Genomic DNA, 15081 nt, shown 5'->3' on the forward strand with positions numbered 1-15081 from the left:
GACTCTCAATCAACTTCTCAGACTGCCACCATAGAGGTTGAGTGCCAGATGGCATGCTGTTAAAAATAATGGGACAAAGACATTATCATAGCAGATAACATAGCATGCTTTATAAACAGTGTGCATCATTTTTATAAAACAATACAATACAAAACAGTCTAGCACAATTTCCAGACACAATGGTTTCCTTATTTACAGGATGAATTCAGTAAATGACAATGAAAGTTATCATTATATTTCTAAAATGCAGACAAAAACCTGATGTCAAATCAGTTGGGTAACATATTCACAGTTCATTAAATATAATTCCATATTGTGAGTTTAATCTGTAAAATGTGTTGTGCAGTGTATATGTGAATGAACACAAACACTAAATAAAGGAAGTGATATGGGTCTTCTCTCTATAATTTCAGTTGTAACTCAAAATTAAATTTCATCTCCAAAACAACCAGGTCAGCTGTCCATACATTTCACAGTTGCCTTTGGGGAAATGGAATACATTGCTTACTATTAAGCCTAAATGTTGGGGAAGTCAAATCCTAATTTAATTAATAGTGTAGAAGTCAGTACCATCTCTAGGCAACAGAGGGCAGCAGAGTAACACTGATAGAACTGCAGTCGTTGAGCAAACAGGAAGAGTAGTATTGGTTTCCAAGTCTGAGCCCACAAACCAAGAAAAAAACCTTGAAATTAGAATAGTATCAGCCGTTCACCTGTTTCTCACCTCTCCAAATTATGTCTACAAAGAAAACTGAATTTAATGCCCCTAGTTTCCACAGATTACGTTGCAAGGCTCAACACATTTGCTTTTACTGTACATGCCGTGACTACCAATTAATGTCAAAGAGCAACTTTGCTGATTTCAATCCAGCTCTGTGTCATCTTTGTGTGGGCAGTGTTTGACCTCCCTCCGTGAAGCCAGTGCATGGAGCATGGAGCAGTCCGTGACGCAATTCGTGTTATCTGGTGGATCTCGGCAGACCTCCTCTGCTCTGCTCAGCTGGGAGCTCTGTGTGCTGAAGCTACAAAGGAAATGTCACACACCATTCATCTGCACACACACTGTCCACACTCCCATGGCACAGAGCTGGATTTAAATCAGCAAAATATCTCAAACAAAAAACATTGAATTACATTCTATATAGTAGAAATTGTATTAATCAATACACACATATATATATATCTATATATATATATATATATATATAGATATATATATATATATATAAACAGTTAACTTCATAACTTAATAACTAACTTCATAACCAGTTCTACTTAAACTTTTACAAAATGCTATACAGCTATCTTAGGAGGCATATATTGTTACAAGTTAGCATCCAGCCCTTTGTATTATAGTCGTGATGTCTCCTCTCTGGCTCAGTTTCATTATGACCTTTGTTCCAGTCTGCAAGTTTCTTTATCACAATTTATCACACATTTTTTCCCTGCGTGTCTCAAATACATCGAGAACCCACTTTACCTCTCCCCCACTAGTCAGCTTAAGCCTCTCAACTGTCACTTATACAGCCAAAAACAGGCAAGTGAATGATTTGAAAAAGAGACTTTAACAATAGAATTACAGTAGAACAGAAAGATCGGACTGATCACTCAACAGTACTATAAACAACCAGGAGGATTTCAATATCAATGTTTACAAAATATATAATACATCTGATACAGTATATATCCTACAATATGATCTATTCAACTTTGGGATGAATGCACCCCAACAAATGTTCAATTTACAAATAATACACGTGATTCAAAGTAGGAAGCCAACATTGTACATGCGTTCATCTTTTTACACACAGTTCTTTTCAGATCAAGAGAGTCGTGTAAGGTATGTACTGAATAACCAATGGAAAACCTAATTAGCAAGTGTGCATCCACATGTACTGATTTGTCACCACACGAATGTGCATTGGGTCCTTTAAGTGTAGCTTAACATGTAGAGTCCTGTTTTTGTTTAAACGGCTTTGATCAACTTGTAGTGGTATCCAATAAGAAGTCACTTCTCTCTACCACAGCATTGCATTGATATTACATGGTGCTTTACGGTCAAATTGGCAGTGTTGCAGAGTCTCTTGGTGTCTAATTATTCTGTAAAAACCCACCATCAGCAAAAAAACAGCAGAGTCTCTATATTTTTGTCACAATAGTGCTCTAAAGTCCTGACTGTAAATACATCTAAATATGCAGTATATAGCTGGAGCTATTCAAATACGTATTGGCAAGCCCTTGGCATTCATTGAGCACCACGCTGGTATAATGTATTCATGAGTTTGGAGATTGAATCACCTCAGATGGAGCAGAGAGGTGAAGTCCTTCAAAGATGAAGAGGACAGAGTTCCTTGTAGGGAAGAAGGATGGAGTTGGCAAGAGATTTGTTGAGGTTAAAGACTGGTGGGACTCTGAGTGATTTTGCTGCTTGGTCTTTTAACAGTCTATTCAAGACTTGGAGACATCTTTATACCTTTATAATCCATATTATCCAATAATAATGTGAACACACAACAAAGTAATTATAAATATATCAAATCCATGCAGATTTCCCTTTTCTCATATATACAGTAGTTTCGATAACAAAACCTTGTCTCAATAAAATGTCCTCCTATAAATAACTGCATTTAATGTTTTGCAAGCACAAAGGTCCACTCCAGGTTCCTGTGCTTTTAGCGTTTGACTGCTTGTAAACAGTATCGGGGAAAGAATACCAATGAGAGAAACAGATCCAAATAATCAAATCATTTTCATGTTGAACTTGCGGGCCCCACCCTGTCCTCCACTGGCAGCGGGTCCATCCACCTTTCTGAAGGAATACTCCACTGAGAAATTGTTCTTGTGCTGCCCTCTCCCTCGACTCCACACAAAGAGCAGAATGAAACAGAAGAGAACCACCCCCAGGAACATGATACAGCCCATAGCTGTGGATATAAGGATGGTCTTGAGGTCCAGAGTAAATTTTAGGAAGACTCTGGTGTCGTTCAGATTCGTGTCATTAAGGTCTCCAGCATAGTATGTGCGGTTTGCCATTAGGGCTGCATCTAGTGGCAGCCCACTGACTGTAAGTGTGGCAAAATAGGTGTCATTTCCACCAGCATTGCTGGCTATGCAGATGTAGGTTCCACTGTCTGTTACCTGGGCGTACCGTATTTCTAATGTGCCCTCTGGTAACACAGTTAGGCGGCCGCTACTCTTTGTTGTGATGCGGCGGCGTTGAGGAGAGATCCAGAATATCACCGGCGTCGGCTCACCTTCTGCTTTGCAAATGAATGACACAACCTGCCCCTCGCGGGCAGTTACCTGCTGTAGCTTCCTGTTGCGGATTTTGGGCTTCTGGCAAGTAAAGTGATCAAAGAGAGCTGAGTCAGAGAAAGCATTCAGAGCCCGTCCCTGCACCTCGACGGGCGTCATACACACTGGGGAGGCGCTTTCGAAATTGAGGGTCTTCCTGCGCTGAAGGATCCACAGCAAGCGGCAATCGCAGGCCAGAGGGTTCCCGTCCAAACGCAGCGTCTCCAGAGTGTTGACAGACTGAAACGCTCCCTCTTCCAGGGACACCAGGTTGTTAGTGGAGAGGTTAAGGAGGCTGATTTGCCTCAGGCCACCCAGCGCATATGGCTGCACTGCCACCAGATTTGTGTTGACCAGATGCAGCTCCTTCAGCCTTACAAGGTCCCGCAGCGCCCAGGACTCCAACACTGAGATAGGGTTGTAGGAGAGGTTGAGGCTGGTGAGGTGAGCCAGACTGCGTAGGGCAGAGGTGGGCACAGAGGTGATGTTAGTGTGAGTAATCGACAGCCAAGACAAGTTTAGACCCTGCAGGCTGTGAGGGGAAATGTGCTCCAAAAAGGGCCAGTGATCGATCTCGAGACCCCTCAGGTTTCCCAGCTTACGGAAGTTCTGGTCCTCTAAGGTGGAGATACTGAGGTAGCGGAGACGCAGAGCCACCAGATTATGCAGGTAAGACAAAGACTGGCTGGACACAGAAGTCAGGTTGCACCTCTCAATGGTCAGCTCCCTCAGCCCAACCAGACCCAGAAAGGCCTTGTTGGAAATGTAAACTAAATCATTGTCTCCAACTTCCAGGTTTTTCAGACTTTTCAGGTCTTGGAAAGTAAAGTCCAAAAGAATTACAATCTTATTCCCACTGAGGTCCAATGAAGTTAGATTGGCGAGACGTGAGAAAGCACCCATGGGGACCAGTTTCAATTGGTTACCCCTCAGTGAAAGCGACTGCAGGTTCTGGAGACTAGAAAAAGCATTCGGTTCCAGGACACTGATAATGTTCTCACTCAGGTCCAGCTTTTCAAGACGTGAATATGGAAGAAGGTCCCCATGCTCTACCCAGCGAAGTTTATTCCCACTTAGGTCCAGGGTCTTGGTGTCCAGTGGGATGTCATCTGGCAGTGCGGACAGGCGTCTACCATAACAGGACACAGTCTTGACTTTTGAAATGCACTCACAACGCTGTGGACATCCTTGACCCTGCGTGGGTAACACTGTGACCATCAGTAGCAAGAACAGGAAAGGCAGGAGCCAGTCTACATCCTGGCCCAGGCTCAACCCCATGGCTCTCCTTTTCACTGCTTCGTCCTGCTCCTGAATCACTGGGTCAGACACCTGAGGAAAGAGAAAAAATGGGGAGAAGAAAAGGAAAGTGGGAGGGTGGAAAGGAGGCCACAAAGAATGAGAGAAAGAGACAGACAGTGAGACAAATTAATTAAACTCAATTCAGCAGCTATCAAACACTCTAAATGAGTGGAATTACTATTGTAAACTCTAATTGACCCGGCACAGCAGCGAAATTAAAGCTAGAGCTCAAAGATAATCCTCAAAGGAGTCTGTATTCACTTGAAACAGTTCGATTTACAATGGGCGAGTGTGCCTTGCAAGCAGTCAGGTTTCAAAATCATATGCCAGTATATACACACAAAAATAGCTATGAGTCAATTTGATATCGGATCTCTAGCTATATCATGCTTTGTAAATGAAAACAGGGAAATTGAAAATCTATTGGATTCATAAGACCTCATGTGAGACATCTTAAAATGCATGAAAAAAGAAAACAATTGCAGCCTCTCAAAAGACTTTAACAGCTAATAGCACTGGAAAATGCACATACATGGGCCATTTATAGTGTGAGGAAGCAGAATATTAACAAATAAACTCGCTGGAAGAGGAAATACCGGCATGCAAACAGGATGAATAAAATATGAACAATCCAATCACCAGATTGGATCATATAGCACAGTATATCCAGCCCCTGTGTCTTTGAGTAAATGCATGACAAGGTCAATCGCCATAGCAAAAGACTCTGACTCAGTGCATCACAATAGTTCAGGCCATCACATGCATAAGTCTCTGAGGCATGAGGCTTATCATGAAGAGGAGCCTGACCTGCCTATGGGTTTCATATGACACATACGGACACATGGACACACGGACACACACGGACACAGACACACACACACACACACACACACACAAACACAAATTCCAGCCCTCCGTCTGCTGGTGGATGTTGGCAGCAGAGTGGTAATCCCTTTATAAACCCATTGTGAAATCGACATTATTGAGTGGTGAGGCTGGCAGTGTGTTAAAACATATTGAAAGGCCACTGTGCACTGTGACTATGACTGGATCACACATCAAGAGATCCCCAAACTAAAATAAGTGCTACAAAGTGATACAATTGTCCCTAAAACATAAAAACACTGGACACATACAACCTGTTTTCTAGCCACTACCCATCATTTACAACAGGAACAAATAACAGACACATTGATGTGACAGGGTTCTAAATTCCCACCTGCTACCGTTACAGATGACTTCATAACTCATTTAATGTCCCTCACCTCTACACATGTTCTAATTTACAAGTCACCCTGGCTCAGAGATGAATATTCCCATAAACCAATCTGCCACTTAATGAAACTAACTGTGAGAAGAACTGTCTGACAGCAGACAGGCTTAAAATGAACCAAACATTGTTAAAAATCTGTTAAAGACACAAAATATTATGGTCATATTTTTACAAACCCATAAGTATTATCAAAAAATACACTGGTGACAGCAATGCACGCTGCCAATGCCCCCACACATGCATACATGTGTCAGACATAGCAGCCTGACACAAACACGTAGCCTTTCATAGTAAGCACACACATTTTGTGTCACTCACTGTGGTCTCACAAGAAAAAGAAAAAGCACTTTCTGCACCAAAAGGCATTCCTTGTGTTTTGGTTCATGCTCTATAAATGAAAAACATGACAGCTCAGACACTGCTAAATTTATCATTGCACTTCTACAGTATATCAAGAATCAAAATCGAAGCAGCAGAACCAGAAATATCATCTTTTTTATTTACACACATTCTTCTTCCTTGTTAAAACCTGGCAGATAAATTACCCACAATGCAAGAATTGGAAGTCTGATTGTAAAGTTTAGGATAAAATAACCCTACTTCTCACTTGATTTATTACCTCAGTAAACATTTTCATCATTAGAGTTTATAGTCTCAATTGCTAGTTTCAAGTCTTCAAGTCCTAAATTATGGTCCCATTTATTTAAAATTGACGATGAAGCAGGGCATGCTTTAGGGCATGGGTACACGCACACCTGTCAATCATGACAAAGGCTTAGCAATGCGTATCCACAGCATTGTTTACATTAAAATAGCTGTAAACTCTTTTTGAGTGTTGTCCATATTTTTGTCTTAAAACCTTGACCCTCTCACTGTGTTTTCCCTTAATTAAAGTTAATTGGAACATTTTGGTTGCCGGCAACTTAAGGGAAAGGTTGCCAATTTTCAAGCGGCTCTGTATACTGCCGTACATGCAGATAAGCGGCAACAGTGGTCCCTATTTACCCGCTGGCAAAACTTGCGTCAGCCAGTTGAGAATCGCTGCAATCTGCTGGCTTCAAAACGGTAGTACACTGGCGCTACATCCATTATTTCTTCTTCTATGTGTGCGAGACTGTAAATATTCTACAGCATTAACCTCTGTGATGTTTATAAACAATATCATACTGTACAACTGCATGCATGTACACTTTAAGATGACATCTGAAGGTTGTTAAGATATCTCTTAATATATAAAGTTTAAAACATTATTTATCTATAAACAGCAGGTGACCAGTTACTGAAACAGTAACCACAAACTTCCTCCTCCTCCACCCAACACCTAGCCTGGGAAAACCCTGACGAACTTCCAGCCCATTTCCAATTTTTCCAAATCGAGGCATCAATCACAACCGTTGAGGCGGGCTTTACACGATGACGATAGCGCAGTGACGGCAAGCAGCTTTTTGTTTACATTCAACATGACGGCCACCGAAGCGCAGCAATCCGTTGATGCCGCTGTCGCAGCTACATCACCCAGATCGTTGGTCTGATTGGTTGAAGGACTATCCAATTGCGCCCAGAGGCATTTGAGCGCCGTCCGTTGGTGACGCCCCTTTGGAAATGAGCTGTGAATGAACCTTGCCCAGACCCACTCTCAGTCACAACTGAGAAGGGTCTGGTGTCAACCAGGCTACCCAACACCCACTTCCCCCACCCTACATTTAAAGATGTCAGTCACATGGGCGGTTTTCCAAACCCATATGTGGTAGCAGTCTCTCACTAATAGGCCCAGAGGCCCCCGGCCAGCTAATGCACCACCGGTCAACAGCAGGTCTCTCTACTGTATGCAAAATGATCCCCCCATGGGCATCTGTCCAGTGGGTTACTGTTACCTGGTAGTAAGCTAAGTCAAAAATAACTGTTGTAGTCTTTGATTACGCAGCAGGAGTAGAACAGTGCTCTTCCCTGCTAACCTTAGGTTGAAGCAGGTGACGGAGGGAAGAGCAGAGCTGCTGCTGACGGTAAAGGAGCTGTTTCTTCTGAGAAAAGCGTGACTGAACGCCACCTTCGCTCGTGTTGCATTTGTACTTTACTGCACATTAAAGTTCAGTTATGTAAAAGCTTGTCCCGGAAGTTACAGGATGTTCAGCAGGCCGAACTGCACCCGCTATGTCTTGCAGGCAGAATCAATATGCTGCTCTGATATAAACTGCAATGCTAGGATCAGCATTGAAAGGACAATACTGTAGGTGTGATAGATGTGTTGTCATGGAGACGGCTGCACCAACTTGCTGCTGCTTCAAACTCTCTTCCTAGTCTCTTATTTTCCATAGCCGGCTAAACACACCTGTCCGCTAGACGCCCTCAGCGAGTTTCCCGCCTCCGTTCACTGACCTTACCTGAATGTCTCATAAGCCACCTGCATGCACAGCTGCTACTCATTTGTTCATAAGCTCTTCAGAAAAAATCTAGGTTGGTAGTTTTATGCATATCACAGATATTTAATATTGCCTAGTTGCTGTGGTACATGTTTTCTTGCCTGCTGCGTCTTGATGTCTGCATTTAAGTCCTGTTTCCTGTCACACACTGCCAAAAAACTGTGACAAAAGACAGATGGCTATTGTCTGTCATTGTCAAACAGATGGATAATGTATGAAATCATTGCTAGTATATACTGTGCACACATCCAGCAGCATTAGGCAAGGGGTCAGTTTTCGTTATCTTATCATTTTGTTGCCAGGCAACATTTACTCATCCAGTACTTTCTATCAGAACAACTGCCTGAAGTAATCTTCTATTCTGGAAATGCCTCAATATTTATACACAAGAGTTTGAATCGAATGAATTTTTTCTGTTGAGTGTTATTTATATATTTGGGCATCTCAGCTGTTGACTGTAACATTTTATATGTAATGACTTTGTAAGGCCAAAGGGCTTAAAGAGACACTGCCAGCATCATCAGATAGTTTGTTGTGGCCTTCAAGTGAATAAATCTTTAACAGATTTCTTGATTAGAAGGCATATAATAAGATGGTATTGAGCTAGGAGGCTGATAGAGCTTTTTCATAGCAGACATTTTGACTTGTCATTGTCGGATAAGCAGTAGGCGATTTGAGGGGCTGCCATCCCATTGTGAGTGAGATAAAAAAAAGATTTGTTCATGGTGCGGTTGGCTCCGTTTTATTTAAGTGTCCCAGTAAGCCATGACACTGTGACAGTGAGCCAGCATGCACAATACCAGGAAGCTGATACTGAAGCAGCTAAATTAAGCTAAATATAATTTAAACCTGTGCTTTTCCTAGTGCGACATGTCAAAAAGTCTGCTGTGAAAAAGGCCTTTGAGCAAAGACAGTGTCTCTTTAGGGCTGTCCTGCAAACCTCTTTAAACGTAACAGTTACATTTTCTCAGAAAGGTACAATTAAAGAAAAAGTCACAATGTGTAAGTGTGATCTGTTAGTTGTGAAACATTAAAATTACATGGATACATTAAAGCCCAAACATACTCTGTAATATCACAACAGCCTGCTTACATATTGCCAACACGTGGGACGTCCTCCACTAGGTACTACAGAAAGAGACTCAAACTGGGCTGCCATGACAGTGAAAGACACAATGGCCCTCATTTACGAAACGTGCGTACGACCTAAAACAGGCGTAGGACGAGCGTACGCCGATTCCTACGCAAAGCATTTATCAATTTGAACGTGAGCGTAGGCTGCGATAAAATCTCACGTCTGGTCTGAACCACACGGCAGAAAAAGCCTGCAACATTGTTTTAGTCTGTGGGGTTCTGGAGCCAGATGACCCGATGCCTAGAGAGCAGTGTCCAGCACAGCCCTAACTGGGGGCTATATGAAGGAGACAGGATATTATTCCTCGCTTTTAAAAGGTATAGTGTTGTGTTTGGCAATGATACTCAATACAGGAAACATAACGATGCACAACATTTTTATTTATTCTTCAGGTTTTCGTTTCTCTTTCAAAGTGTCGTTAATGGCCACAAGTGAACGATTTATTTCTGCCATTGACCGAGTTATTTCGGCTTGTTTTTCCAGCTCCTCTGCTGTCAGGAGACAGGGTTGGGGTGGTGGTCCAGCACGGGGGTGCGGAGGACACGCGCTCTCCCTCACAGCTGTTGCCTGGCTCTGACTCATGAAAAAAACACGAGTAAAATAAGAGACATAAAAGGCATAAACTCCACTACTGTGTGTTTATTTAACTATAGGTAGGCTACACCATGTAGGCCTAAGAGATTGCAATATAAGCCTGTATATTACTATTAGGACTATAGCATACATATGTCAAGGATGTATAAATTAAATAAACTTGGAGTCCGATTTACCACGGCAACGCTGTTGACAGCATCAGTGATCTCTTTCCATTGCGCATTCTTTTTACAGCCTTTAATAACAGTTTTCAGGCTGCCAAATAGTACACACGTTGGTGTAAATGAACCTGAGATATCAGGGTTTCAATCTCCACCTCTGAAAAGTGCCGCTTCTCAGCCGGATTACGTCTCGCCATGTCGTAAATTGTAGGGGCGAGGCCTCAAAACCGAGAATATATTTGGGCATGATATTTAAATTACGATCGTTTCCAGCCGATGCATTTATCAATGTACGACCATTGTTACGCTCGGATTGGTGTGATACGAACGTTTCATGAATCACACGTGAAGCCTGTCGTAAGATGATTTCTGTGCTCATATCTGCCCTGGTTTCTATGTTAGGTTGATAAATGAGGGCCATTGTGAGCACAAATCAAAGAAGATGGCTTCATGCTGTTGTTGTCTGCTCTTGAGATGCTTGAAACTACAGCTCACACTTACAATGTGATACAAAACTTCGGTGACATGTTTGCAACAAGGAACAAATTCATGAAGCCTAAAGCATTTAAATACTTAAAAGGGAATATTTCTGGCTTAATAAAAGCCACAGCACTGTCCTACGGCTTCAGTCAAAGATGTTCTGGTGTGGAAGCTAGCTATGATTTCCATTTAACATTGAGGAACATTGAATAATGAAATTTGATTGAAAAACAGCTTAATATCTTTTCTTTTTAAATCACTACTGTGCACAGGAATAAACCACTGCCTCATAAAACAGTCAGATTACAATATTCAGTACACATCTGGGTAATGGCATATGTGCGCATTGACTACAGTCTTTAGTCAGAAGCTAAACGAAACAACTGGGAATATGATGTTTTTTAAAATTTCATTAAAGAGAGGAGCTGTTGTTGATGCCCCCTTTTTCATGTTGTCATACAGTAAATAGCGGCTGCTGATGCAAACAGGCGATGACTAGTTGGTAGTGCCACTATCTTACATGTTCCTGAATGTCCCGTCTCATCTAGATTAAACTTTAGTTGAGCCAAAGGGCATTCTTGACCCTATCCTTAACCTAAGCCTTGTTTGTATTTAACTCATGTTTAATCTTTACTATTAAACACTAAGTTCAGAATAGATACAAATTGAATGGTCACCTTTAAAGCACAGATCAAGCTGGTGGATATCGTGATCTTCTTGGGTCCACCATTTTGGTTCAGACTGAAATATCTCAACAACATTTGGAGGGATTGCCATGACATTTTTTTACAGACATTCCTGGTTCCTATCCTTAGGACTTTGGTGACATTTGTTTTAGGTGAATTGACTCAACTACTGGATCAAACTATTGGATTTAATCAACCACTGCAGAGCCCTCCTGTCCTGGGCCGTGCACAAACCATGCCATTTTGTAATGTTTCCAGTCGAATGCTTTTACTGAAATTGCTGCGTTTAGTTTGTTTCTGATCTTTGTGCTACAAAATTAAAGATGAGAACTGATTGAGCTGATGGCTTCTTTGTTACAGTTGAAGTCTAATCGGTTAATTACTTAAGAGGTAAGCAATCATCTAACAATTACAGTCATCCATTTCTCCTCAGGTTGCCAGGTGTCTCTTCTGTGCAGCTACAGCCAGCGTGGGTCCTAAAGTACAGATGGCAGAGTGGATGACCTGGTATTCATGTGTTCTCCGACCACAGCCCAATTACCATCCAAAACACAGCGATACCCAGTGAGTTAGAGGGGGAGCGAGAGAAGTGTGGCGTTTCAGCTAAAAAAAAAAAAGAAAGCCAAGTGCAGGTTAGATAGCAACAGAGCCAGATTTAGACAGTAAAGTGGGCTGTGAAGCTGCAGGGGCAGGGGGCGCAGTGAAATGTTCTGCCACCTCTCTACCCCCATCTTCCCCTCACCACCTCCCACCTCTCCCTGCACAAACCACTACTACATCATTTATTTCTGACACTCCCCTTACTCCAGCCTTGCCTCCTCTCCAGCCTCTTTTTGTATAAACAGAAGCCATAAGGGGCTTGAAAGACAGCCAATTACGCTAATGGGCCTTATGCAAACGCTGTCCTTCTTGGCTATTCAAAATAATAGATCGTGAGGACCCAACATGTTTTAATATGAGGACATTAGAATGTGATCAGACAGAGGGCACTGCTGATGCTCGGCCAAATCTTACACATCAAACACGCCCATACCCTATGCATAAAGCCTCGCTAATGAGCTAAAAAAAGGTGTGTGTGTGAGTGGAGAGCTATGTGTGTCTTAGCTCACATTTTGTGAGTTGTTTAAAGGATAAGAAGGTCATATTCTACATTTTAAAAGAAACCAACAACAATGAAAAGACCAAAACCTACATTGCATTAGTTTGTCTCTCAATACTTTATGAATTCCCCTCTGTCTCTCAGCCCCAAGGCTATTTGTTTCTACTGAAGATATCACATATACAGTATATACTAACATTTTTTCTGCAGTTTTTAACAAACATTAATCAAACAGGAGGGAATAGTGCATTTGTTGGGAACTATTTTTAGCCGCAGATTAATACACATTTGGTGCTTGAGTCCGGCAGCAGGACGGTGAATGTGAGTAGGACTCAAAATAAACTACAGTGCCCATGTTAACTGTAATGAAGGAACATGTCAGCCAGTTCAACAGTGTGGCTGATTGATGTGTTTTTAATAGTTTGTGGATAACAATGGAGGGTTAGGGTCTATGGCACAATGAAATAAGCGTTTATTTGGATTCGGATACACAGAAAATTCTTGGTTGTTTTTCTTTTCATCGCATTGGTTGGCAATAAAAAAATATATCTATATATCTATATCTATACCTATCCTTCAACATCATAGAAAGAGAAATTATATAAAAATTCACCATGACGCACAGTATCATTCACAAGCATCATAATCCCTGTACAGCTACAACCTCCAAATACAAGCTTATATATATATATATATATATATATATATATATATATATATATATATATATATATATATATATATATATATATATATATACACACACACATATATATATATATACACACACACATATATATATATATATATATATATATATATATATACACACATATATATACATATATATACACATATATATATACATATATATATATACATACATATATACATATACATACATATACATATACATATATATATACACACACACAGAGTATCTACATGTGAATATATATATATATATATATATATATATATATGTGTGTGGAAGGGCCTGGAAGGATCAACAGCAGCAGAACAGAGGGTGAGACTGCCAGACCAATAGTTATGATGCAGCTGACAAATGAGCAGGAAGCGTGTTTGAGAGTGTGTAGGCGAAGCCAGGCGCTCTCCAGAAAGGCACACAGGCCGAGGCATAACATCCACAAAAGCTCCTCAAATGGCTGCTCACACTGATTTCAACCATGCCCACTCATTGCGCTTTACATAAGAGAAAAAAACTCTGTGTCACGCTCACCTGATGATAGACAAAGGCAGAGAGAGAGCAAGAGAAAAGACTGAGTTGCTTGTTCCCTTTTATGACCCTGTAACTTCCACCTTGCAGTCTGGTGATGGATCGTTAGTACTGGCAGGGCCATGCTACCCACCACAGGCAAGGACACCCAGTCGCTGGGTGGAGAATAGAAAGCTGGGGTTGTTGGTGGGGACTATGAGCATGTGTATGCATGTGTGCATTTACATGGCTATATATGTGTAGTATAAAGTGTATGAAGTATTTGACCTACAGCTGTGGACACTGAGGTGACATGAGAAGTCAGAAGGAGATGGATGAGGGGCACAGTTCACTTATTGAATGTGGTTTTGTCCTCCGGCCCTGCATAGTAAAACTGCCGCATGCAGTTAACTGATTAAATATGTTGGACATTTTCATGATGACACCATTGCAACGCATGCAGATTCATAAGAAGCACCATTTTAAAAAGGTTTTAACTGCGCGGCAACTTCAGGAGACTCGGATGAAGCTGGGAAGGATTAAACACACGGTTTCCCGGTATTTCCCACAGGTTAAGAATTTACTTGTGGTGGTGGGTGGCGCAGGATGTGACGGCGCGGCGCGTGATGGCTGGGTTCAGTAATAAATAGCCAAACGAAAGTTTCTGAACTATTTATTGAAAACAATGACTAGGCTACATAACATTAACAGATACTTTCAAAATAAATAACTATTTACATATTAAACATATCAGACTAAAAGATGATACAGAGGAAGTGTAGCCATGATGTGCTTTGTCAATTAAATCTGGTTGGTTTGTCAAATGTTATGGTTCAGCAGATAAAATACCTGATTACCTGGAGCCCAAATAGGCTATATGTAACCTTAATACTATGATCCATACAGACAGATACATGTTATTAAAAATCTCAACACTGTATCCTCCTAATTCCTGTTAAATCATGTAAGACTAAAGCTATCTAAAGTAAAAAAAAAAATAGTTAGATCTTTGTTTGTTTTTTTAAAGTGTTTTATTCCGTGTTTTTGGGGATCGTAAACACACTGTCTTGAAGGCTACTATAGCTACATGTCCTTGTTGCATTTATTAAGATCTTATTTGAAGATTTCTGTCATTCAAACAACTCTGAGTTGTAGTTTAAAACTTTTACAGCCAACTTAATAAAATCTTGTGTTTTATTCGGGCTCAAGTCCATAAATACATGGATTCAGGCACAGAGAACGACAAGTGAGCTTTCACAGCGGTGTGGCCTCGGCATTTCTACGGTTTATTAATACACTATTCACGAGATACCAACCTTTCGTGAACTTGTGAATTTCGCCAGCCGTCTTCTCTGCACCAAATAGGCCAAGCTTCCACGCTTCCAGGGATGATCTCATTTTCATGGAGACAGACGCGGTGTGCA

The 15081-nt window shown here is 41.2% G+C and overlaps 1 protein-coding gene across 1 annotated transcript in view; it reads right to left on the bottom strand.

Moving 5' to 3' along the window:
- Positions 1 to 1269: 1269 nt before the first annotated feature.
- lingo3a (leucine rich repeat and Ig domain containing 3a) overlaps positions 1270 to 15081 on the bottom strand; it is a 46948-nt gene continuing 33136 nt past the window's right edge. The window contains exon 2 of the mRNA XM_031318443.2: positions 1270 to 4623. Coding sequence (XP_031174303.1) covers positions 2740 to 4572 — 1833 coding nt within the window. The 5' untranslated portion in view covers positions 4573 to 4623 and the 3' untranslated portion in view covers positions 1270 to 2739. The remainder of the gene's footprint in view (positions 4624 to 15081) is intronic.

This window comes from Sander lucioperca, chromosome 11, assembly GCF_008315115.2.
Source record: "Sander lucioperca isolate FBNREF2018 chromosome 11, SLUC_FBN_1.2, whole genome shotgun sequence".
NCBI lineage: Eukaryota > Metazoa > Chordata > Actinopteri > Perciformes > Percidae > Sander > Sander lucioperca.